Here is a 23989-nt window from a genome sequence, read left to right as displayed (position 1 = left end):
TTGGTTGGAAATATCATGTGCTATAAGAACTTACAAGAGAAAAAAATTGACCATGTTTATACAGGAAAAAAAAATCTTACAATAAAAACTCTCACTACCAGAATTTGTTCAGTAACGTACAAGAGAGAAAAAAATGACCATTTTTATAGAGATCCTAAGTTGAGCAATGTACATACACCAAACTAGTAAGATATTGATACAAAGACGTGTAATAGGTCACATCCCACGAACATCCTTTCCTCATTGGCTGGTATATTTTATACCCACAAAAGAATTCTTCATTTCTACACCAAAAGATAAACAATGTTTTAATTATTGGGGTCATCACACAGTTCCTATATGAAACAAAATCTACATTCTGTGAACTACATGGTGCAAAATGCATCTGTCAATGTGGTGTCATTGCTGTTGAATTTGGACATTCAACCTCCTGAGCCATACAGAATGCATGGTCATATGAAAAACATCAAATCTCTTTGGAGGGTCATTAGGCACAAAATGTCTCTGCACAAGTTTTACTCTTCTCTGCATTCTCAGGTACTGTCTTTGAGATATACCCATCAGTATCTCTTTTATGTTGGATATATCCTTTACATCTACCTGCACTGAAAATGACCTCCAATTCAAAACATCACTGAAGGGTGGGACATAGCTATCTGAAATGAGAACAGGCACACATTCTGCAAATATGGCTTCCACTATTCTGGGGCTTGCTACTTCATATCCACTTGGACACAGGCAGAATCTGCTGCTTCTGAGCATATTATAGTAAGATACACCCTTGGGAAGTTCATCGTAGACCTGTACATCTTGGTCTCTGTCTTTCCATTGCTGAAGAAGTAGGTACCTTATATGGCCATGAAGACGACCTGCGAAGAAAGCGAGGATGTTCCTACGAGATGGAGAGTACCCTCCTAATAACCCCGTGATTTCCCCTGTTTCAAGATTGATTTCAGGGAGTGAAACATCCTTGGTAGGCTTGAATCCTTCTGATGTATTTGCGTTACACAGAACCCTTATGGAATTGTAGAATAATTGAGGTACGTAAGAAGATGTACTAGGCCCCTGTGAAAAAATTCCAGAGATTTCCTTATAATTCAACCCGATACACACTTGGAAGCTTACGTGGTGGAGAACCATATTTCTAAATAAAAATTCCGACTTTGAAAAATAGGATAAACAAACACCATTTAAACGTGGAGGTACACGAGTTATCGAAGAAGGCGTATCGTAAAAGCCTGGAATTTTGAAAACTTTAAACTTCGTTTCATATAATACGATGCCCTGTTTCTAGTGCCAGAGTGTGTGTGTGTGTGTGTGAGAGAGAGAGAGAGAGAGAGGAGTTTCTTACCCAATCGTGGCAGGAGAGCATGAAATGGTCAAGTCCCATGCTTCGATTCCAGAAGGGGTATTTATCGGATATAGTCTGTACGTAGTCTATCACAGAAAGACCAATGGAATTGGTATCACCGGAGGGTGTAAAAAGATGTGCCACCATCATAACCACACTGAAGGGCAAGAAATACGCAAAAGCTTCATCTGGATCATCAGTACGATAATAGTTCCCCTTTTCGATTTCGTGTATGAATCTTCCTTCTGTCGAGTATATGCTCTTGCATGGACCATCGTGGAACAATGGCGGCTCCCCTTCCTCGTACACAAATATCTTGAACATCTTCTCCATCTCCAGGTAACTCCTGTGCAAAATTTATCATTATTAATCAGTACTTATGGTATTACGCTCAAGGCTTTGATGTGACGAAGAGTTTATACCTGTGAAAAGCATTGGGGTTTCTGTAAACTGGGCCTTGAGGAACATAGTCTGGGTCCTGGTGGGTTGATGTCAAGTTTCGAACTTTGCTAGCTTCTCTAATGGAAGATCTGACTCGGGCCAATCTTGCTTGAATCTTTTTCAACTTCTTGTCCTTCTGATTTGTAATGCTCACTTCTTCTGTGCCTTTACGGTTCAATTCTTCGCCAAGCTTTTCACCTCCCTAAAGACCCGCCAACAAAAAGAAAGGATGAAAAAGCACCCTACACAGAAAGCAAGAAAGAAAGAGAAAAAGAAGTTGAATACTGAAACAGGTCTGATGAAGTTCTCACAATGTTCTTGGAAGTAGCCGTTTTGATTTGCGCCGAACCAGATGAAACCTGAGCTTCTGATATTTCAATGGAATCTGAAGTATTAACAGGAGATGAAGAATATGGAGTTCTTTCTTCGTTTAAATTAGAGGATGCAGAGAAAATCCTCCTGGGAACAATGGCTAACGAGACACTTGGGAAGAAACCACTCAAGAAAGCAAGAAATAATGAAGATGTCAGTATGATGAACAGAACCACAGAATCAAACGAGAGAGTATGGTTTTCAGAAACTCTCATGTTTAGTTTTTCACAGTATCTTCACCTGTCGCCACCATCCACTGAACAGTGAGCTACAGAGTAATACGGGGCTGGGATTCATTTCTTGATGCGTAGAGATTCCTTCCTACATAAACAGTTATTCTTAGATACTGAGACTTGGAATGCGAGAGAAGCAAAGCAATGGTACCCCATAACGGTTTTAACAATTTTATTTAATTATATCGAAGTTGTTTATTTAATGTATGATAACTAGAACTTACCCATGTAATGAATGTGATTTTTTTCCTGGTTAAAAAAAAAGAATGTGATTTTTTTAGTTTAGTCAAAAGAATGTGATTTTTAAGGATGTTCTGTTTAAATATAATTTTGTTGCATGAAAAATAATACTACCTCCGGTCCTAATTATAAGATCCAGTTGACTAATTTGAGGAGATTAAGGAAGTAAGTTAAGTTAGTTATTTGTAACAAATAAGTGTTGTCATTCCTAAAATATCCTTGCTAATTAAGTGTGTTGGCTAAAACTATCATTATTAGAATGATTATCTTGGAAAAAAATGCATAAATATGAGAGACAAAATGGATTGGGGTCTTATAATTAGGACCAAACTAAAAGTCAAACGGGGTCTTATATTAAGGATTGAAGATAGTAGTCCAATTTTTGTTGCATGAAAAATAATGCAGCGAACTCTGAGTTGATACGGGGTAAAATGTTTCAAGAGCCGTTGGCCCAAAAAAAAAAAAAGGTTTCAAAAGCTCAGTATTTCATTTAATTTTAAAGAACTGAAAGTCTGAAACTGATAGTATTTTTGAAAAGTGGTTATAAAATGATAAGTTTTGGTATACTTATAAGTTTGGACATAATCACGTAGTATGACTGGGAGTCATTGCTGCGTGAATGCATATGTGCTGATTAATAAATTTGGATCCGGCAAAAAAAAAACAGAGAATAAATTTGGAGTATTATACCTACAGATTAAATTCATAATTTTTTTAAAAATCATCAGTGGTAAATATTCATTATTCGACATATAAATTTGTGTTGTTTTAGAGGTAAATTAGAAATTTCTTTCCCATACAATGCACAGATTAGCATATTTGATTAAATTTAAAATTATAATAAATTGCATTATTTATTGTAACTTAAGATCTACTTTTTATAGGAGTGTATTTTTTAATTTTATTCATTCAAATAGAACTTGAATTAAAAATTTAGAATTTAGGAGGAATAGATGAAAATTTAAAATTATTATTTATTTCTCAATTTAAGGCTCCAATTGACATACTATTTAATTATAATGTTCCATATTTAATACATTATATTCAAATTCTAATTAAGATATTATTCAAATTTTAAATGATTTATTAATTTCTTCCTTTGGCTTCCAATTGAAATTTTATCTATTTATAATGTTTTCTATTTAATTCAATATATTAAAATTTCAATTAATATGTTATTCAAATCTCATTAATTGAATATATTTGGATCTAATAATGTCATACTTGGCCCATTTCAAACCAATCGAGTATTACCGGTTTTTAAGAATATAGTTATTCAAATATCAAATGATTATTAATTTCTTCATTTAAGCCTCTAACTGAAATTTTATTTATTTAAAAGATTTTTCATTTAATTCAATATATTCAAATTTCAATTAATATGCTATTCAAATCTCATTAATTGAATATATTCGAATTCAATAATGTCATACCCAACTCATTTTCAAATAAATCGGGTATTATAAGATTTTAAGAATATAGTTTTTCAATTAATATGTTATTCAAATGTCATTAATTGAATATATTCAGAACAAATAATATCATACCCAACCTGTTTTCTAACAAATCGGATATTATAAGTTTTCAAGAATATACTTATTCAAATATAAAATTAATTATTAATTTCTTTATTTGAGCCTCTAATTGAAATTTTATTTATTTATAATATTTCTTATTTAATTCAATATATTCAAATTTCAATTAATAAGTTATTCAAATGTCATTAATTAAATATATTTAGATCCAATAATATCATACCCGACTTATTTTCAAATGAATTGAGTATTACAAGTTTTTAAAAATATAGTTGATGATGAATGTTAAATATCTTTTTAATAAATACCCATACTTCAACTAGTAATTAGTCACTTTTATTAAGGATAATTTGATACTTCATAAAAAAATAATTGATTTTAAATAAATTTTTTAAATTTACGTAGAATAGTTAATTGAAGTTTATAACAAGAAGGGGTAATTAATTTGCAAATTTGGTTCTCCCTACTTAGTATCGGTTGAAATTTTCTTACTGCGTTTTTTGTGATCTAATTTTAAAATTTTTCAAATCGCACATTCATACATATTTATAGAAGTTATTTATGAAAGCAACTTCTTTTTTTTTTTTTTAATATTTATACTTTTTCCAAAGCTGATCAAACCTTAAATAATATAAAAAAAAAGATTTGGTTAAACTGAAAATCATAGTTAAAATTATAAATATATATTGAATGAAATACATAAAGATTAAGCATTATCCAAATATCTTAATATTGATCATCCAACTAAATTACGTACCCCAAACTAGTGAGCTGTTGATAATTTGATACAGGGACGGGTAATAAATAGGTCATATCCAATGAACAATCATTTCTCACTGGCTAAGTAGATACTGTACTTACAAAAGATTTTTATTTTTATTTTTTTCCGATAAAAAGAATACAATTCATAAGGATATTTTATAAAAAACAACACCTGTTTGTTATAAATAACTAACTTAACTTCTTTTCTTAATCTCTTCAAATTAGTTAAAGAGTTCTTATAATTAGGAGACCGGAGGTGGTACAAGAGAATTTCTCATTTCTACAACAACAGGACAAACAATGTTTTTTACTATGATGTGTTGGGTGTGCACTGGACATTGGACGAACAAAGATTTGCTACAGTGGCTGTCTGTCTACAAATGGTCTAACCGCTCACCATTATTCATATCCTACAAACAAATAGTCTGGAATCGTGCATGGAATCAGAGCCCGACATTGCAGTTCTTATATACATGAAACGAAATCTAGATTCTGTCGGATACATGGTGTAAAATGCATCTGTGAATATGATATTTACTGATGTTGAACTTGGACATTTAACCTTCTGAGCCATATCGAATGAGTGATCATATGAAAAACATCGAATCTCTTTGGAGGGTCATTGGGAACAAAATGTCTCTGCACAATTTTTACTCTCCTCTGCATTCTCAGATACTGTCTCTGAGGAATCTCCATTAGTATCTTTTTTATGTTGGCTATGTCCTTCACATCTATCTGCACTGAAAATGACTTCCAATTCAGAACATCACTAAAGGGTGGCACATAGCTGTCTGAAATCAGAACAGGCACGCATTCTGCAAATATGGCTTCCACTATTCTGGGGCTTGCTACTTCGTACCCACTTGGACACAGACAGAATCTGCTTCTTCTGAGCATATTATAGTAAGATGCACCCCTGGGAAACTCATCATAGACCTGCACATCTTGGTCTTTGTCTTTCCATTGCTGGAAAAGTAGGTACCTTATGTAGCCATGATGGCCACCTGCGAAGAAAGCGAGGATGTTCCTACGAGATGGAGAATAGCCTCCTAATCCCGCGATTTCCCCTGTTACAAGATTAATTTCAGGCAGAGTAGCATCCTTTGCAGGTTTGAATCCTTCTGATGTATTTGCATTGCACAGAACCCTTATGGAATTGTGGTATAATTGAGGTACGAAGGAAGATGCAAGAGGCCCCTGTGAAATATTCCCAAAGACATTAAAAATTCTAACTTTGAAAAGCAATTTAGGTGAATGATTAACTACATATATAAACAGGGTCACTTTCAAAGCAAATGACTAAAAGTAGATGTGTTTTATAAAAATTAACATGCAATTTTTACAAATAACTATTGAATTTTCTTAACTTGGGTGAATTAGTTATCTAACTCCCCGTTTTGGAGTAGAGGAGGCATGACTTATGGAGAAGCTTTGGTATAAAAATATCAAGTTTTGAAGACTCCTAAGCTTCTCTTCATATTCATATCCGAGTATGCTCTGTTTCTAGCTTCAAGATAAGAGAGAGGAAATTCTTTTTATTTTTTACCCAATCATGGCAGGAGAGCATGAAATGGTCAAGTCCCAGGCTTCGATTCCAGAAGGGGTATTTCTCAGATACAGTCTGCAAGTAGTCCACCACTGGAGGGCCAATGGATCTGACAACACGGGTTGGTGTATAAATATATCCCACCAGCATAGCCACACTGAAAGGTAAGAAATACACAAAAGCTTCATCTGGATCATCAGTACGATAATGCCTCCTCTTTTCGATTTCGTGTATGAATCTTCCTTCGCTCGAGTATATGTTTTTGCATGGTGCATCATGAAAGATCGGAGGCTCCCCTTCCTCGTACACAAATATCTTGAACACCTTTTCCATCTCCAGGTAACTCCTTTGCAGATTTTATATATCAGAATTAATCAGTAGTTACAGTATTATGTCCAAGAGACTTTCATGTGAAGAAGAATTTGTACCTGTGAAAAGCATTGGGGTTTCTGTACACTGGGCCTCGAGGAACATACTCTGGGTCATGGTGGGTAGATGTCAAGTTTCGGACTTTGCTAGCTTCTTTAATGGAAGATCTCACTTGGGCCAATCTTGCTTCAATCATTTTTAGCTTCTTGTCCTTCTGATTAGTACTATTGCTCACTTTTTCTGTGCCATTATAGTTCAATTCTGCGTCGACCTTTTCGCCTCCCTAAAGGCCCACCAGTTAAAAAGAAGGATGAGAAAGTATACCCTACCAAGAAAAGAAGAAAAAGGAAGTACAAAGGAAGGGAAAAAAAGAAAAGGAAGTTGAATACTTAAGAGAAACAGTTCTGATAATGGAGTTCTCACAAGGTTCTTGGAAGTGGCCGTTTGATTTTGTATCGGACCAACAGATGAAACTACTTGAGCTTCTGAAAAGTTCTTGGAAGTAGGCGTTTGATTTTGTACCGGACCAACAGATGAAGCCACTTGAGCTTCTGAAAAGTTCTTGGAAGTAGGTGTTTGGATTTGTACCGGACCAGATAAAACTTGAGCTTCTGATATTTCAGTGGAATCTGACGTATTAACAGGAGGCGGAGAGTACGGAGGTTTTTCCTGGTATGAATCAGAGGATGCTGAGAAAATCGTGGGAACAATGGCTAAAGACAAACTTGGGAAGAAACCACTCACGAACGCAAGGATTAATGACGATATCAGTATGATGAGCAGAACCATAAAATTAAAAGAAAAGGTGTGATTTTCGGGAAGTCTCATGTTTAGTTCTTCACAGTATCTTCACCTATCGCCACCTTCTATTTGGCATTGAGCACTGAAGAACCAAGCAACATGGGGCTGTGATTCATTTCTTGCTGCCTAGATATTCTTCACTGAGACGTGTAACATACGAGAAGCAAAGATATTACTCCTCCGATCCTAATTATAAGACCCAATTGACTTATTTGAGGAGATTAAGGAAGTAAGTTAAGTTGGTTATTTATAATAAATAAGTGTTGTTATTCCTAAAATATTCTTTCTAATTAAGTATATTGGTTAAAACTATCATTATTAGAAGGATTATCTTGGAAAAAATGTATAAATATAAGAGAGAAATGGATTGGGTCTTATAATTAGGACCAAATAAAAGTCAAATTGGGTCTTATAATAAGGACCGGAGGAGTAACATTTTTTTTAAAAGGGCCTTTCTAACCCCCCCCCCCGATTTGTTGGATTCCAGGTTATTATCTTAGCAAGTTCATTAGACTTCGGTTTCACTTACTGTAGGGGACCGCAATGGATAACGGTAGAGGGAAAATAATTTGTTGAGACAAATGGGAGGACGTTATAGTAGATAGACAAAGAGGAAGAGGCGGCCTATATTGATTCATATCCATTCTTGGATTCACTGTTAAGAGACAAAAGGGCTTATGGAGTTCATATATCGTATGGTCCCAAAATCGAAGGAACTGCGATGCATGTGAAAAACAAGGAGCCATATAAATAGCGAAATACTCCTCCGGTATGATAAGACCCAATTTGACTTTTTATTTGGTCCTAATTATAAGACCCAATCCATTTTCTCTTTTATATTTATGCATTTTTTTCCAAGATAATCCTTCTAATAATGATAGTTTTAGCCCATATACTTAATTAGCAAGAATATTTTAGGAATAACAACACTTATTTATTATAAATAACCAATTTAACTTACTTCTTTAATCTCCTCAAATAAGTCAATTGGGTCTTATAATTAGAACCGGAGGAGTATATGAGAGTGTGTGTGTGTATAGGGGGGACCATATGTGTGTGTGAGTGATTAGAATCAGTAGTGTTGAAGTTGACCTGTAAGGAAGAAAGAAACAGAGAGAGAAACAAGTTGAATGACTGACACAGTTCTGCAGATTGAGTTCTCTCACACAAAGTTCTTGTTGCAAGTGGCCGTTTTGATCCGTCTGAAGCTTCTGACGTCTCTGTGGAATCTCAGGTATAAACAGGAGATAGATGCAGAACATATACGTATACACCCTGGTTATTAATATAAGAATTAATTAGTTAATTTGAGTTAATTAAAGATGTTAATTAATTATAATAAATATGATATTTTTTTAAAATATTATAATTATATTTCTTAATATGTTTAGTTCTTTATAATACTACTTCCGGTCCTTAATATAAGATTTCGTTTGATTTTTCTTTTGATTTTGAATATAAAACCCCAATCCATTTTGTCTCTCATATTTATCTATTTTTTTCAAGATAGTCTTTCTAATAATAGTAGTCCTAACCAATAAATTTGATTAGTAAGGATATTTTAGAAAAAACAAAACCTATTTATTACAAATAACTAACTTAACTTATTTTCTTAACATATTCAAATTAGTTAACTAACTCTTATATTTAGAATATATCTTCGCCTATCGCGGCCTTCTAGATTTAGTGTTAAGCGGTAGCTACGTACGAAGTAATGTGGGGTTGGGATTCATTTCTTGGTGCCTAGAGATTCTTTCCCATATGGGTAATTATTCTGCGTAGACATTCCATGCTAATTCGGGGGTAAAAAAATAGAATGGAATGCTCTAGATAATGGCTTCGATACAATTTAGTTTTTTTAAAATATATTTTAAACACTTTTATTGTAAGTGATACTCAATATAACTTAAAATAAAGATTATCTTAAAACTGATTTTTGTTAAAAAAAAATCTATTATTGAGAAAAGTGCAGAGATAAAATTTTAGGCTAAAATATAACATTAGCCTTCTAAGTTTATATCACTCTTCAATTTAATCCCATAAATTTATAAATTAAAGTAGATTTTCAGTCTCTTTATGTTAACAAATAACAATGTTAGTCTTATTCAACGGATTTAACTTATGACTCTTCAAGATGGTTCAATTTTAAGCACCGTTTATTAGTACTACTTCCGGTTTTTAATATAAGACTTTGTTTGATTTTTATTTTGGTCATAAATATAAAATTCCAATCCACTTTGTCTCCTATATTTATACATTTTTTTTCTAAGGTAAACATTCTAATAATGGTAGTTCTAGCCAATACACTTAATTAGTAAGGATATTTTAGGTAAGACAATATTTATTTATGGCAAATAGCTAACTTAACTTATTTTCTTAATCTTCTCAAACTAGTTAGCTAGCTCTTATAATTAGGACCGGAGGTAGTATTTAAATATAGAGTCATCACTTAAATTTGCTAAGTAACTACTTTTCATTAACGACTTAACCGTATTAACATGAGGAAGCGAGAAAATATTTTAAAGATACTCCTCCAATCTTAAATATAAGATCCTTATACACATTTGTATGAAGGTCTTATATTTAAGACCAGAGGAATATTAATATTGTTAGAAAATTCTTTGAGCTTCATGACAAATTCCCACATAATTTTTTTTCATTTTATCAAGGATTTCTCCTCAAGACTTAAAGCGCAAAGAGTTTTTATCTCTTTCAACGAGTACGTTTTTTGAGATTTAAACCTATATCTTTTTAATAGAGATACTATCATCTCAATCCACGTTTATTGTCCACCTAACCCTGTTTGGTATATTCGGAGCATTTAAAACTAACGTTGAAGTTGGGCCTAAATTTTCGACCCACGACTTACATATATTTGGGCTTTCCTTTACGTCTGATCCAACAGCAAAATTTTGCTCTTTGCTCTTCTTTTTTTGACTTCAGGCCACTTGAACTCCTGCGGCATCCCCAGAGTTTTAATTTTTGTGCTTGGGCTTAGCCCTCTTTTGTGTGGAAAAAATATATATATATATATATAATATGAAGAATATTCTGTATTATGTATTATTTTAGATTTAAATAATGTTTTATAATTAATATTGGTAATAATAAAACTAATACATCCATTAGTTCGGGAAAACTATATTCCATCTTAAGTACAAGTTTTTTATTTTTATTTTTATACCTATGAATAGCATGAGTGCATATTTTACTTTTAAAAAGAGAATTGTAAATTTAAGAGGTTGATTTGTAAATCAATCACAAAAATTTAAATAAAAAAAAAAAAGAGATTGAGATGCTAATAATATTAGTTCAAATTATTAAGTACTAATATTTCAATTAAATATTAGTATAAAAATTTAAATTTAATGATTGCCACAACCACGGCTAACGGTAGTCATCCAACCATCAATTAATTTGAGTAAATGAGCATAACAACAGAATTTAACTTAAAACTTTAAATACATCAGTCATTTCACTTATATACTTCTTTTTTAGCTCAAATTTATTAGATGCATGACTTCTTTTTTCTTTTTTTTGTCCTTTTGTTAGATTAATTTCACTTACACTTGACCTTTCAACATTCTTGTTTAACTAAGTGTTTATTCTTTGAAATAATATTTAAGGGCACGTTTGAAGATAGAATTGGTTGATGTGTTTTTTTCCCTCCGTAATGGGCTCCACGTGTGTGAGAGACTGCTATACAAAAGGAAAGAAATTTGGTACATGACTTTGTTGCTTCTTTTTTGGCCTTTGACTTTGTTGCTTCAGGACATGGGATGTAACCAACCGTGCACTCTCTGGGGCTTTCAGTCTGAGACTGGAGTAAACACCAAAAGAGCACTCGATTAACTTAGATCCTTAAAAATAAAAATTAGTTTGTAGTTTAATATACTTTTGTTTAGTCACCATATCAAATATTCAAGCAACACACTAACAGTCAAATGAATTTGACAAGTCAAAAGTCTCCCAAATTTGTTGTCTTATTAATTAAATGAAAATTGAAAAATCACTAATTCAAAAAAGAGATAACAAAATAATATTATGTCAGTTTTTAATATAAGAGTTTGTTTGATTTTTATTTTGTATCTAATTATAAGACTCCAATTTATCTTGCTTCTTATATTTCTTCATTTTTTTCCCAACATAGTTCTTATAAAAATATAGTTGTAACCAATATACTTGATTAGCAATGATACTTTAAGGAAGACAACACTTATTTATTATAAATAACTAACTTAACTAATTTTTTTAATCTATTCAAATTAGTCCACTAACTTTTATATTAAAAATCAGAAGTAATACTGCAACAAGTAGGACTAGCTTCATTCATCATCATTCGTTTATAACTAAAGATGAAATAATTCTCCTCTAAAAGTTTCTCAAATTTTAAAACAGCTATGGAGTTTTCTATTTTTATTTAAAAAATTTCACGGGTGATATGAATTTTTGTTGAATGACACTTTTAATTTTTCTCTAAAATTTGTTACCCCTTATCCATGAGTTTAGTTGGTGAAGGGGTTGGACACCCTCACTAAGAGAGCGGGTTCGACCCTGGAACATGTTGTGGCTTTGGGAGAGATATATTTAAAGCCAAGGTCTCAGTTCATAACATGTGGTGATCCTCTACGTGGAGTTCTCTCTGTCCCAGTTGCTACAGTGTTGGACAGGGCTCAGATCAAGGGTTAGTTGTTCTGTTTTTGGATCATAGTGAGCCCAACCTTTTTTCTAAAATGTGGTCATCCAAAAAGAAATTTTGCTTTCTTTTGAGAGCACACAAGTAGACTGGTATTACAACCAAGATAAACATGAGGTTACAAGTTTGACTACTTTATAAATATGATAAATGTATGAATTTCTTTTAGTGCGTTATTAAATAGTGATATAATTCATCCGTCTTCAAGATAAAATAAAAACAAACAACTAAACGTATTGAATTATTTTTAATAAAATAAATTATGTTTAAACAATAAATTAATATTAAAGAGAAGTATTTTAATAAAAACAATATGTTTTAATAGTTATTTAACTCTTGGATGGATGATAATAAAATTAAAAGTATATGGGGTTTTTTATAATATAACTTTTGATCTTGGGAAAAAATTATATAAGCTCTGAAAATAAATGGAGATTTTTATAATTAAAATAAAATAAAAGAAAAATTGGTGTATTTATATTTTATTCTATGCATTGTTTAAATCACTTTGTCTATATAACAAAGCAAATAAATAGCTTGTTATATGTTTTATTTAAAACTGTTAATATTAATATTTTTTTTGGTATGCATTAATATTAATATTTGTATTAATTGATGTTGATATTTGTTAATTTTGTATGATTTTTTATAAGGAAAAAAAAACTTTGCCTCGCGGTCCGCAAGGGTCTTGGACTCTTGGTGGATATTGGATAATGATTGTGAACTAAAAAGAAAATTCCTAAAAAATGGGAGGCGGTAAAAAAATGGAGGAGTAGATAAACGAACGAGAAGAGGTGGTCTAGATTTATTTCAATCTGATCCGTCGCTTTCAAACTCGACTAGGCCCCAGATTTCCAATGGGTTTCTGAAGAAGCTCGACATTGGCTAAAATTTTCTCCTATTGCCTCAAGCTACTATTTTTGTAAAAACAGACCAAACATAGGTGGAAGACTTTTTGGCGTACACCCTGAAATATTTTACTTGATCTTTCATTCAGAGCTCACCTTCTGGTCAGTGGTAGCTTCTTGTAATTCTCGATCATCAGAGTTAGGTGAAGTTCTTCTTGTTTTCCTAAAATCTTCTTGTTATTTCTTTTTTAGTTTGGAATTTTCCCTTAAAGGCTTTGCCCCACTTTGTTTAGGGCTTCAAACAAAGCACCAAGCGAAGGAAAGGTCAGTTTTGAGGCTTGGTTGTGCTAATTCACGAAGTTATTTCAAGCCATGAACTCTCCAACTCATCCCATTTCATCGCCTTCCTCTTCTTCTTCTTCCTCGCATGCGTTTCGCCCTCCTCCAGTCCTCACTTATGCTTCTCGTAATTGCAAGTTTCCTATGTAAGTATTCCTCCCTTGGATTTCTTTTTGTTTTTTTTTTTGGCCTCAGGTTTTTATATTTGTAAGTTATGAATTTTATATTCACAAGTTAGACGGCTCCCATTTGTTTATGCACTGTCATTTCCTCAGTTGGTGTCGTGTATTTTTTAAAGGAACGAGGATTTTCATTTGCCCATAAACAACGGACAGGATCTTCTGAGTTCTGATCTTAATTTTGAAATGCTAGTGCTGGACTTTTCATGTTTCAGTTACTGAGATTAAGTGCTTATTCATCAAGCTGCACGTTTTCTGTCGGAATTAATGTTGTTGACCTTTGGCGGATTTTTCGCGCTACAATGCAATGCAATTTTTATAGAAGATGTTTTGTTTGCCTTCTTGAATGCTATAGTTTGGTTCAAAAATTAGATTTGATGATTTGCCTCCCATTTTTCATTCAAGCCCAATTGTTGTTGCTTTCTTGTTTTTCCTAATGTTTTTGTGTTGTTATATCCCTCTCAATTCATTGTGCCTGGTATTTGACTGTTTTTGTTTTATGTTATTGCAAAAAGTACTCTTTTGACTAAATTTGGTAAATTCCTATGTCAAATACTTTATTATCAAATCTCAAGATCAATAAAATATTCTCAAATCGCAAGGTCTTAATATTCATTTTTTCCATAGGTTGTTGCCACAGGCAATCTGTACTTCCCACAAGATGTATCGCTGTTCTAGGGTCCATGTGGAAGCTCCTATTAACTCTAGTCCCTTGAAAAATTACATAGTGACCAGATGTTCTCATGGATGTTCTGATGCACAATCCCTGTTTTCCAAGCAGTCACTGAAGAAGCACTTGTTGCCAGCGGGAGCTTTATCAACTTCAACAACTCAATCTGTTTCTGATACGCCTTTTGTTGGTGACGATAAGATTGGTGTATTATTGCTAAACCTTGGAGGTCCAGAGACTCTTGAAGATGTGCAGCCATTTTTGTTTAACCTTTTTGCTGACCCAGTAATATTCTATCTTTCATGCACAAGACATCTCTAGGCGGAACTCTTTTTTTTAAAATAAAAATAAAAATTCAACCCCTTGAAATGGGTAATAATCTAAAATTTTTCTATTCCTTATTCATTATTCTGCAGGATATTATACGGCTGCCAAGGTTGTTTGGGTTCCTTCAAAAGCCGTTAGCCCAATTTGTGTCTGTTTTAAGAGCACCAAAGAGTAAAGAAGGCTATGCTTCAATTGGTGGTGGCTCTCCTCTTAGACGCATAACTGATGCACAGGCATGACACTTCAGAAAACATGATTTTCATCTTATTTAGTACAAGTAATTAGTAATTACTAGTGTTAAATGCTGCATTGGAGTTTGGACAATTTGAAAATTCAGTTTATCAATAAGTGAGCTATTTATGTCGGTAAGATTGTTCATATGCCTAATGCGTGATCTTTATTCAGTTTTGAAATTATTAATAATTATAAAATGATAGAGGAGCACAATAGGTGATGGTGAAGAATGGTAGAGCTTATTAAAAAAGTCAGCTTTGCATATGTTGATTCTCCAAGCTACTTACCGGAAAAGTTAAGCTGTCTTCTGTGCTTTTATTATTGAGGCTGAATCGTGTCTCTCATGAAATATTTAAAATTGTCAATTTGTATACTTCCGTTTATTTTAGTCCATCTATATTTTGGTTAATTGTTTCCCACCATTTCAAGTAAACTTTTGAATTTTTAACCAATCTGTGGAGAGACTGATGTTTCAAATGCTTGCTAATGATACGGAACATTATTAACATTTTGACTTCATAAAAGACTTTACTATTTTAGAGGCAGTAAGATCTTTCTTTCTTTGATTAAATTCTTGTCCTGCCTCTTTTAATGCTGTCTTCCACAGGCTGAAGAGCTGAGGAAATCCCTTTGGGCAAAGAATGTCCGTGCAAAAGTGTACGTTGGCATGCGTTACTGGCATCCATTCACTGAAGAAGCTATTGAACAGGTATTGATTAACTTGATTTTAGATTACAAAATAAACGCTAAACAACATTTTATTGAAAATTTGCTACTTTTGAATTATCTACCCTTTTATTATTATACCATCGAAGTTAAAACTTATTACTGCAAGATTCATCTTGAAAAGAAAAGCCTGTTAAAAATTTCAGCATGTGATGTCATTGCACGTTGAAATTTTTACAGGCTTTTCTTTTGAAAGACGAATCTTGCAGCAACAAGTTTTAATTTTAACTTAGATAGTATAACAAAAGGGTAGAACATTCAAAAGTTTGATATGTTCCTGAGTTTTAACTTTGATGGCGTTTATGCAGCTATTGCTTTTTCTGCATATTGATATTTCTTTGATGATCCCTTATATCGGAGTTCTATACTTAATTATGTTTCAGATTAGTTCAAAATAATATGACATCGTATTGTACTTTTCTGAAGTAACCAATACAATTTTATTTGTTCTTGTCTTTTTGGGATTTCGTTGCTGCTTGATTATAAGTAATTTTTTCCTTCAAAACGCACCATGTAGATTAAAAAAGATGGGATTACAAAGCTTGTTGTTCTTCCACTTTATCCACAATTTTCAATATCAACCAGTGGTTCAAGCTTACGTCTCCTGGAGAGTATATTCCGGTAACCACTAAAAGATTCTACGGTTATCACATCATGATACTCCAAGATATAGACTGACATTCTGTTATAATTTTAAATTATTAAATATTAAATGATTCTTCAGCGAGGATGAGTATCTAGTCAACATGCAGCACACAGTAATACCTTCGTGGTACCAGCGTGAAGGATACATAAAGGCCATGGCAAATTTGATTGAGAATGAGTTAAATGGTTTTGAGAACCCAAAGGAGGTACTGCATCTTTTATGATTTAGTGAGTCAGATAAAAGGATTTTGTTCTGTGGCATGTTGATTTTTTTTTCCTGTTAGCATTCTCATATTTGATCGAAATAATAATGACAGCTTTCACCCAAAAAAGAAAAATAAATGACAGCATAACTTTTGCAGTTGATGTCTTATCTATCTCTGGGTAAATAACTGTAGTACTAGTAAATTGACCTTCAGAGTGTCTGAGATATTATGAAATGCACTATGCTAACCTTTTTGGTTGGTTTTCATGAGAAAAAATTGTGCCTATTAACAAAACGTGGCTGTTCTCTTACTTCCTTATATGTTGTCATTTAAGCTTTTCCTGAAGAATAATTCTTCTTATGCTTGTGCTTGGGAATCGTTCAATTGTCTGTATGCCTATTTTCCTTAGTAATTGAAATTCTGATAACAGGTGGTGATATTCTTTAGTGCGCATGGAGTGCCGCTTGCATATGTGGAAGAGGCTGGTGACCCATACAAGGCAGAGATGGAGGAATGTGTGGATTTGATTATGGAAGAACTGGAGAAAAGGAACATAACTAATTCCTATACCCTTGCTTATCAGGTACTTTGTTGGGTCATTCGATCTCTTGTAATTCTGAATAAACCAATAGGCATTATTGGTTTATACTATGAAGCGTTGCATGCTTCCTGGCCTGCAGGCTGCAGTATCTAAATATATGAAACATGGTATGGAAATTCTAATTGTTAGAATGGTGCTGATAGATTGATCTCTGTCTATTAGTAGACCTAGCAATGTTATCCTACCCTCAAAGCATGATTTTGACACTGAAATTCAAGTGTAATCATTGTTATAGAGTAGAGTTGGACCAGTGGAATGGTTAAAACCTTATACGGATGAGACGATTATTGATCTTGGAAAGAAGGGAGTAAAAAGTCTGCTGGCTGTACCAATTAGGTAATATTAGCCTTCTTGTTTTTGTGATATTACCTTACACGTATCTTTATGATTTCTGGCTTCTTTCTTTATCTCATATATTCCTGTCATTTATGTGCTATATTCACAGCTTTGTCAGTGAGCACATTGAAACACTAGAAGAAATTGATGTTGAATACAAAGAATTGGCTCTAAAATCTGGCATAAAAAATTGGGGCCGTGTTCCTGCTCTGGGATGTGAATCCACCTTCATCTCAGACTTGGCAGATGCTGTAATTGAGTCCCTCCCATATGTTGGTGCCATGGCAGTTTCTAATCTTGAAGCGCGGCAGGTACTCATTTAACTTCTCCAAGACTCTATACTCTCCTCTAAACCGTTCTGTCATCATCTTGTGATTTTGAATCAAGTAAATTGATTTGGCAATATCAAATTCAAATTGTCAGTTGCACGCATGCCTTAAACTTGTGATGTAATTGAAAATCTGGTTTCTTTGGCAGTCTCTGGTTCCACTGGGAAGCGTAGAAGAGTTATTGGCAGCATATGACTCTCAACGCCGGGAGCTGCCGCCACCAGTAATGGTATGGGAATGGGGTTGGACAAAAAGTGCTGAAACATGGAATGGAAGAGCAGCGATGCTGGCTGTGCTTCTTCTGTTGTTTTTAGAAGTCACTACAGGCGAGGGTTTTCTGCACCAGTGGGGAATATTGCCCTTGTTTCGGTGAATAACCCCCCCCCCCCGGCCATTAAAAGGCAATGGAGTCTAGTTTTGTTCGTATAAGCATGCCATATCTTTCCACACTATGCTGCTTGAAAATCAAGTGTTGATTTTACCAAGTCAAGTTTAAGCACAGCACTGCACTATTTGTGGATGGGATATAAAGAGAGAAGGAAAAATGTATAGTAAAATTGTAACAAAAAGCCTGTGTCTCTAAGTAGAGCTTCAGTTTTGTTATAAGCATTGTTATTTGGGTTTCGTGACGTGGGAAACCTACACGGCTGCTTTTAGCCGAAAGCAGTTGTTGCAATAATGATATCTATGGGGACATTATTAGCCGACGCCCGTGTATCCATTCCCATGAATATTTAACTTAGATATTGGTTTATACAGGCCAAGCAGCATGCCAGTTAGAAAAGGACAAAAGACATCATTGCGTTAGCGTTATATTTACTCCCCTTTGTTTGGGTCTTGACATGATCTAGCAATATGTTACTGATACAAAAAACATAAAAAGAGGCAAAAGGAGGCTGTGAAAAACACACATTCAATCACTTGCTCTAATCTTGTTGAGAGTTTTAATTTCGTGTTGACTTTAACGTCAGGATAAATTTTGAAGATAGCGTGGGAGCCTTGTGGGGAGCTTTCGTGCATTGAAGGCAATGTTTCCTTGAGTACCATCTATAAGTTTTGCTGAAATTAACAAAAATTTTAAATTTTATCAACTTTATCTTAAAATTTAACAAATTTTTAATTTTATCCCTCTTTAATGTGTGTATACATATATTTCCAAGAACACAATAATATACACCATAATTAGCAACTGCTAAAATAGTATATTTATGATAAGCATTTCATAATGTAATTTGTAAATAGGATTGAAAAAAAAGTCGTCTCCCTTTATCTTAAGTATGTTACATGATGGGAATGACCAGTTTTAGAAGATTGTAGAAGAATTTATAATTGGATACACCATAATAAGCAGCTGGTAAAATAGTGCATTTATGATTAGTATTTAATAATATAATTTATAATAGGATTGAAAAAAAAAAAAGACGTCTCCCTTTATCTTATAAATATGAAGAGTTTGTTGCATGACGGGAATGACCAGTTTTATATTTCTTCCCCCCCCCCCTTGCCTCCAAAAAGCAATATTTCTTTCGTACTATTTATACGTTAATTTCAATATGTTTTTATCAGAATTAAAAAAATCTTAAATGTTATTATTTTGTCTTAAAATTTAACAAATGTTTAGTTTTATCTCTATTTAATACATATTTTTTTAAAGAAAATAATAATATAAGATAGTATATTCATGCCAAATATTTAATGGAGTAACTTATGAGGAAAAAAAAAAGGTCTTTTCCCTTTATAAGGCCAGTTAGATTTCATGATGATAATGAGCTGAATTGAGTGGCTTCCGATAACTCGGAACTGTGTTTGATTTGTGGAATTAAACGTTCCTAATCTCAGTTGTTATCTTTAGAACGAGAATGCCAAGTTTCATATGAATTTAGCATTTTTAAATATACAAAAATGTTGAACAAATGATATGACATTATAAACAGAATAGAAGTATACCATCTGACAATGAACGAGGCTCATTAATCATCAGTCTAATAAAAGTTAATGCAGATTCAATTCAACAAGCATCACTTGGAGAAGCCTGCCTTCTATTCTACTAATTTTTCTTCAACTAGAAGGACCGACACAAATGATATGACATTATAAACAGAATCGAAATTACATCCTCCCACTTACTAGGCTTCAATTTATTGCACTCCTTCTAATCTAATCATAAGAAAGTTTTCATACCATTAGTGACATACTAAGATGTTTACTCTCGTGTCTACAATTAACTCAACCACAGTTCAGAATTAAATTTCATAATTATGACATCATTCAAATCATCCCCCGGTATATTGTGATCTAATTGCTCAATCCTATGACAATAAAATCTATGGGATAAAAACAGCAGGTACCTAAATTTGCAGCAGAAGTAGCAGATATACTATGACATTATTATTCATTGATCATCCAGTTTCATCCAGACTCATCACAGCGACAGCCAAACCACAAGATGACTCTTAATCAAGCTCACAGAACAAGAACATGTGAATACATATATCGATTCATGATTCATACAGACATGAAATGAAACCCAGAAACCAAAAAAATGCTTGATTAATTAATCGGTGAGCTCCTCCTCCTTGTGGGTCTCGATCACCACATCAGATCGAGGGTAAGCGGCACAAGTAAGAACCCATCCTCCGTCAATCTGTTCATCGTCGAGGAAGCTTTGATCGGACTGGTCAAGTTCTCCTTCCACTAACTTCCCTGCACACGACGAACACGAGCCTGCTCTGCACGAGAATGGAAGATCGATCCCAACTTCCTCAGCTTGGTCCAGAATGTAAACATCGTCAGGACATTCGAATTCCTTTGGGCCTTCTGGAGTTAGCAGCTTCACTTTGAAGGCGGCCATGCACGTTACGCGCCCTCGGATCCCACGGCGGCCACTCTTCGTTCCGACGCCGAACATAGCCTGAAGCTTAGGCGCCGAACGGAGGCTTGTGGTGGGCTGTCTGCCGAGGAAGGAGCTGCTCACGACGGCGCCGGCGGTGGAGGTTGCCATTATAGAGAAGCTCTAGACTATACTATGGAGGGTGCTTCTTCTGTCAAAAGGAGAGATAATGGGTTTTGCGATGGGTTTGTGGCTATATGTGAGAAAAATTGTGAGACGTAGAGGGATGCCACGTGGCATTATATTGTGAAGCGCTTTATCTTTGGTTCTTCTGCAGGTTTCGGATAATTGGAGAATCTAAGAAGGCAGAAGTTAGGTACTCGTGGAAACAACATTCACCATTCAATTTTTAACCCCCTGGGTTTCGTACAAGGGAAAGACCCATATATGCCTTTAAAATATAAAAATCCCAAATCAATGCATCCAATTTCACAAATACCAAATGAATATTCAATTACTAAATTAGAGTTTAAAAATGTTGTTAGATTATATTACTATCCCTGCTTTATTTTTAATCTGAAATCCCTTTTGATCCCACCATCCTTCTCTCCCTCTCCAACAACAATCTTACCGGCTTTGCACATGCTCGTTGGACTCGAAGGTAAAGGTTAGAGGGGTTGCTGACGGCAGAGGGCTGCTTGTTTCCGATTAACCTTTTTTTCATTTTTCTTCAACCTCTATTCCTTTTTCTCTTTTCTCTCGGCTCCAACAAAGCTTCCACCCAATTGCACCATTGACCTGCACACTCCCTGATCCAAGTGCCATCCCTCATCCTCCATTAGTTCCCTTATTGTCTACTGCTTCTCCATTTCGTCTTCCTCATCCTAAGTAAGCAATCACACTGACAAACATTCAAGTGAAATAATGACAACGTTGAAAAGAGATTATGGATGAATATAACATACAAGCAAGCATATCAATTCAAGGTAATGGAAAAAATACACGGCATACCTAAACAATCATACATGTTAATAAAAATTATTTATGTAGTCGATTGTTACACTGAGTTGTTAATAGCTATCTTTTTGTCATTAATGGCAATTTGTTATATTCAACGAACTTGTGGACCCCACTTCCTCTATACTTATTCTACACTTGTTCAATTTACTTCAACATGTGGACTTAAAATTTTCACTTTGTTTAACCTTTATCACATCTTTACTTACTTTGACAACATGTGATTTGTCCAAGTTTGACAATTGGTTTGGCTTATAATAAATTTTGCAGATTAAGTGTAGTCCATTTATATAAAGGTGTTATTAATTTTTAAGAAATAGTTGTCAATGATCTTAACTAAAAGGAAACATATGATTGCCTAAGTTTCCTATTGGTTTGTGTTGTAATGAATCTCACATATTACTCTATATGAAAGAGTTGTCACCGGCTCTAACAAAAAAAGCAATATGTGATTTGTCTAAGTTTGATCATTGGTTTATCTTGTAATGAATTTCGAAGATCACTTGTTATCAATACATATAAAACTGTTGTTAATCTATTTGGTAGAATTGTCAGCGGTTCTAACCAATTGGTAACATGTAATGAAGATAGTTGATTATTCTTCTTCTAAATAATTATTCCCAAAATCGTAGCAAAGAGTTTGAAAAGCATACATAACCTTGTTAAAATATCTACTACGTCACATTAACTATTTATCATCGTGGTTTAACAATTACCAATCACGTTTTTCAAATTTCAACCTTGTTAATTGAAATAAATAAATTAGGCTATTTATAATTTTTGTTGAGTAATTCACTAAACCTCATTAGCCATTTACCATAATGGTTTAGCAATTGACAACTACTTTTTCCAAATTTCAAACTTGTTAAACTAAATGAAAATAACAAATGATAACATTTTATTCACTATTTACTACACTGAATCATCAAATGACAACACAATTTCAGCAAATTGTATAGTTAGGCAACTGATTGAAATGTGCTGTCATTTTCTAACTAAGTGTAGTAAATTGCTAATGAAGCTTAGTAAATAGTTTTACATTAGTGGTTTACTACACTTTACTTACTATTTATTATACTTGATTGGTAAATGACGTACAAAATATGATATTACACAAGTAGATTGAATATATAACTATTCCTAAAAACAATAATGGTATGGCTATTAACAACCTAGCTTTAATCATTGACTAAAAATTAGACTTTCCATGACAGTAACAAAATTCTCTATGTTATATCGAGCATTAACAACAATGGTGGGTTCCTTGCATTTAGGGCACTTGAATTATTAGAAGCCAACACCATGGTCCCAAAACTCACTGGATCAAAGAAAGCATCTTAGATAAGCCAAGTTACACTATTTTCCCAACTAATTACAGGAATAATATAAAACACATACTTCACTTTAATTGCAATCTTTAAGCTTTCTTCAGCCTCTAACATACTTGCATTAACCTGATGAGCTGCCATCTCTCTTTCGCCAAAGATGGAGTAATAAGCTAATAGACTAAATAAGAGTAGTAAATAGCAAATTAAATATAGTAAATAGCGAATTACACAATAGTCACAAGTTCTATTTTTTCTGTTTTTAGTAAATGACTAGAACAAACATATGATTAACTACAATTTAATAGCAAATGACAACGAATCAGTAAGACAATGACAGATAATCTGATTAACTCGGACGAGGGAAGCTGTTGGCAGAGAAAAACAAGGGAGGACGCAGTGATGAATTTGCATCGAGGAAAGCCTGAAGGTTGTTGATTGTTTGTAGTGAATTGTTACATGAGGGTGTGAGAAATACCGAAACATGATGGGAGAGGGAGGCAATGATGACAAGTTGCTGATAAAGGTGTCGCAGCTGATAGAGAAGTGGTTGCTAGTGAAAGTGTTGTGGCCGTGAGGGGATGAGTGTCGTAGTGGGAGGACTAAGGAGGGGAAAGAATAGGGCAAGCAAGGAGAGAAGAGCAAGAACGATGGAGGAAAGAATCAACGGTAGTGAGGTCTTTTTACAAAATTTGTAAATCCCAAATTAGTACTTGAACACTCAGCTGAGGATCACTGAATTAGGCTTTTGATATTTTGAAGGTATTTATTGTAAGGAATTGAAAGACACGCAGCAGAAAATAAAAACTTTAAAATTTTCAATTCCTTGCCTGATTTACCGATTGTGTTTAAGTCAAGTGGTAAGAGGTGTTACCTGCGGTATTCTAATCGTTGGTGGCTCGGGGACTCCGACGTTCGGGATGCCTATGCTCTCCTTTTGTTCGTGAGAAGTCGACAACTCAGATCGGCTTCCTCTACCGGTATCCACACGAACAGCTTTTAGGGTTTTTGAACGACGTGCTAGGGCCTCT

General features: G+C 33.8%; 4 protein-coding genes across 6 annotated transcripts; 1 reads left to right on the top strand and 3 right to left on the bottom strand.

The window, feature by feature from the left end:
- Nucleotides 1-32: 32 nt before the first annotated feature.
- Nucleotides 33-2386, bottom strand: LOC114742324 (probable glycosyltransferase At5g03795). Its single transcript, XM_028930600.1, has 4 exons — nt 2104-2386; nt 1774-1994; nt 1352-1697; nt 33-1065 (listed from the first exon to the last, which is right to left on the bottom strand). Exons 1-4 carry the CDS (start codon nt 2377-2379, stop codon nt 400-402), a joined length of 1509 nt encoding a protein of 502 aa, XP_028786433.1. The 5' UTR covers nt 2380-2386; the 3' UTR covers nt 33-399.
- A 2808-nt stretch (nt 2387-5194) lies between these two features.
- LOC114742322 (probable glycosyltransferase At3g07620) lies at nt 5195-7760 on the bottom strand. The gene is made up of 4 exons (XM_028930595.1): nt 7273-7760; nt 6909-7132; nt 6481-6826; nt 5195-6131 (listed from the first exon to the last, which is right to left on the bottom strand). Exons 1-4 carry the CDS (start codon nt 7675-7677, stop codon nt 5469-5471), a joined length of 1638 nt encoding a protein of 545 aa, XP_028786428.1. The 5' UTR covers nt 7678-7760; the 3' UTR covers nt 5195-5468.
- A 5484-nt stretch (nt 7761-13244) lies between these two features.
- Nucleotides 13245-18544, top strand: LOC114742323 (ferrochelatase-2, chloroplastic-like). 3 transcript variants are annotated; one of them, XM_028930599.1, is made up of 11 exons: nt 13245-13392; nt 13488-13679; nt 14340-14667; nt 14799-14942; nt 15551-15652; nt 16187-16290; nt 16394-16520; nt 16951-17103; nt 17357-17457; nt 17567-17768; nt 17935-18544. In XM_028930599.1, the coding sequence occupies exons 2-11, from the start codon at nt 13567-13569 to the stop codon at nt 18157-18159; spliced, it is 1599 nt and encodes a 532-aa protein (XP_028786432.1). In that variant the 5' UTR covers nt 13245-13392; nt 13488-13566; the 3' UTR covers nt 18160-18544. The 3 variants fall into 3 exon arrangements, with proteins under 3 accessions (XP_028786432.1, XP_028786429.1, XP_028786431.1); XM_028930596.1 differs by having other exon boundaries at nt 13245-13397; XM_028930598.1 differs by having other exon boundaries at nt 13245-13402.
- Nucleotides 18545-20139: 1595 nt separating this feature from the next.
- On the bottom strand, nt 20140-20824 carry LOC114742319 (ferredoxin). The gene has a single exon (XM_028930593.1). It carries the CDS (start codon nt 20785-20787, stop codon nt 20341-20343), a length of 447 nt encoding a protein of 148 aa, XP_028786426.1. The 5' UTR covers nt 20788-20824; the 3' UTR covers nt 20140-20340.
- Between the last annotated feature and the right edge of the window lie 3165 nt (nt 20825-23989).

This window comes from Neltuma alba, unplaced genomic scaffold, assembly GCF_004799145.2.
Source record: "Neltuma alba isolate B1F8T4 unplaced genomic scaffold, ASM479914v2 tig00003706_pilon, whole genome shotgun sequence".
In the NCBI taxonomy this organism is placed as follows: Eukaryota; Viridiplantae; Streptophyta; class Magnoliopsida; order Fabales; family Fabaceae; genus Neltuma; species Neltuma alba.
Note: the sequence above shows the minus strand (reverse complement) of the source record. Positions and strands in the feature narration are given on the sequence as shown.

Excerpts from the sequence above, each read along its gene's own strand:
- LOC114742324 (XM_028930600.1), bottom strand. The coding sequence starts at position 2,379 with ATGAGAGTTTCTGAAAACCATACTCTCTCGTTTGATTCTGTGGTTCTG. Across the intron at positions 1,995-2,103 it reads CGGCTACTTCCAAGAACATT|GGAGGTGAAAAGCTTGGCGA; the intron begins GTGAGAACTTCA and ends GCGGGTCTTTAG. Across the intron at positions 1,066-1,351 it reads TGCTCTCCTGCCACGATTGG|GGGCCTAGTACATCTTCTTA; the intron begins GTAAGAAACTCC and ends ATTTTTTCACAG.
- LOC114742322 (XM_028930595.1), bottom strand. The coding sequence starts at position 7,677 with ATGAGACTTCCCGAAAATCACACCTTTTCTTTTAATTTTATGGTTCTG. Across the intron at positions 7,133-7,272 it reads CGGCCACTTCCAAGAACCTT|GGAGGCGAAAAGGTCGACGC; the intron begins GTGAGAACTCCA and ends GTGGGCCTTTAG. Across the intron at positions 6,827-6,908 it reads AACCCCAATGCTTTTCACAG|GAGTTACCTGGAGATGGAAA; the intron begins GTACAAATTCTT and ends AAATCTGCAAAG.
- LOC114742323 (XM_028930599.1), top strand. The coding sequence starts at position 13,567 with ATGAACTCTCCAACTCATCCCATTTCATCGCCTTCCTCTTCTTCTTCT. Across the intron at positions 17,458-17,566 it reads CTGCTGGCTGTACCAATTAG|CTTTGTCAGTGAGCACATTG; the intron begins GTAATATTAGCC and ends CTATATTCACAG. Across the intron at positions 17,769-17,934 it reads CTAATCTTGAAGCGCGGCAG|TCTCTGGTTCCACTGGGAAG; the intron begins GTACTCATTTAA and ends TTTCTTTGGCAG.
- LOC114742319 (XM_028930593.1), bottom strand. The coding sequence starts at position 20,787 with ATGGCAACCTCCACCGCCGGCGCCGTCGTGAGCAGCTCCTTCCTCGGC.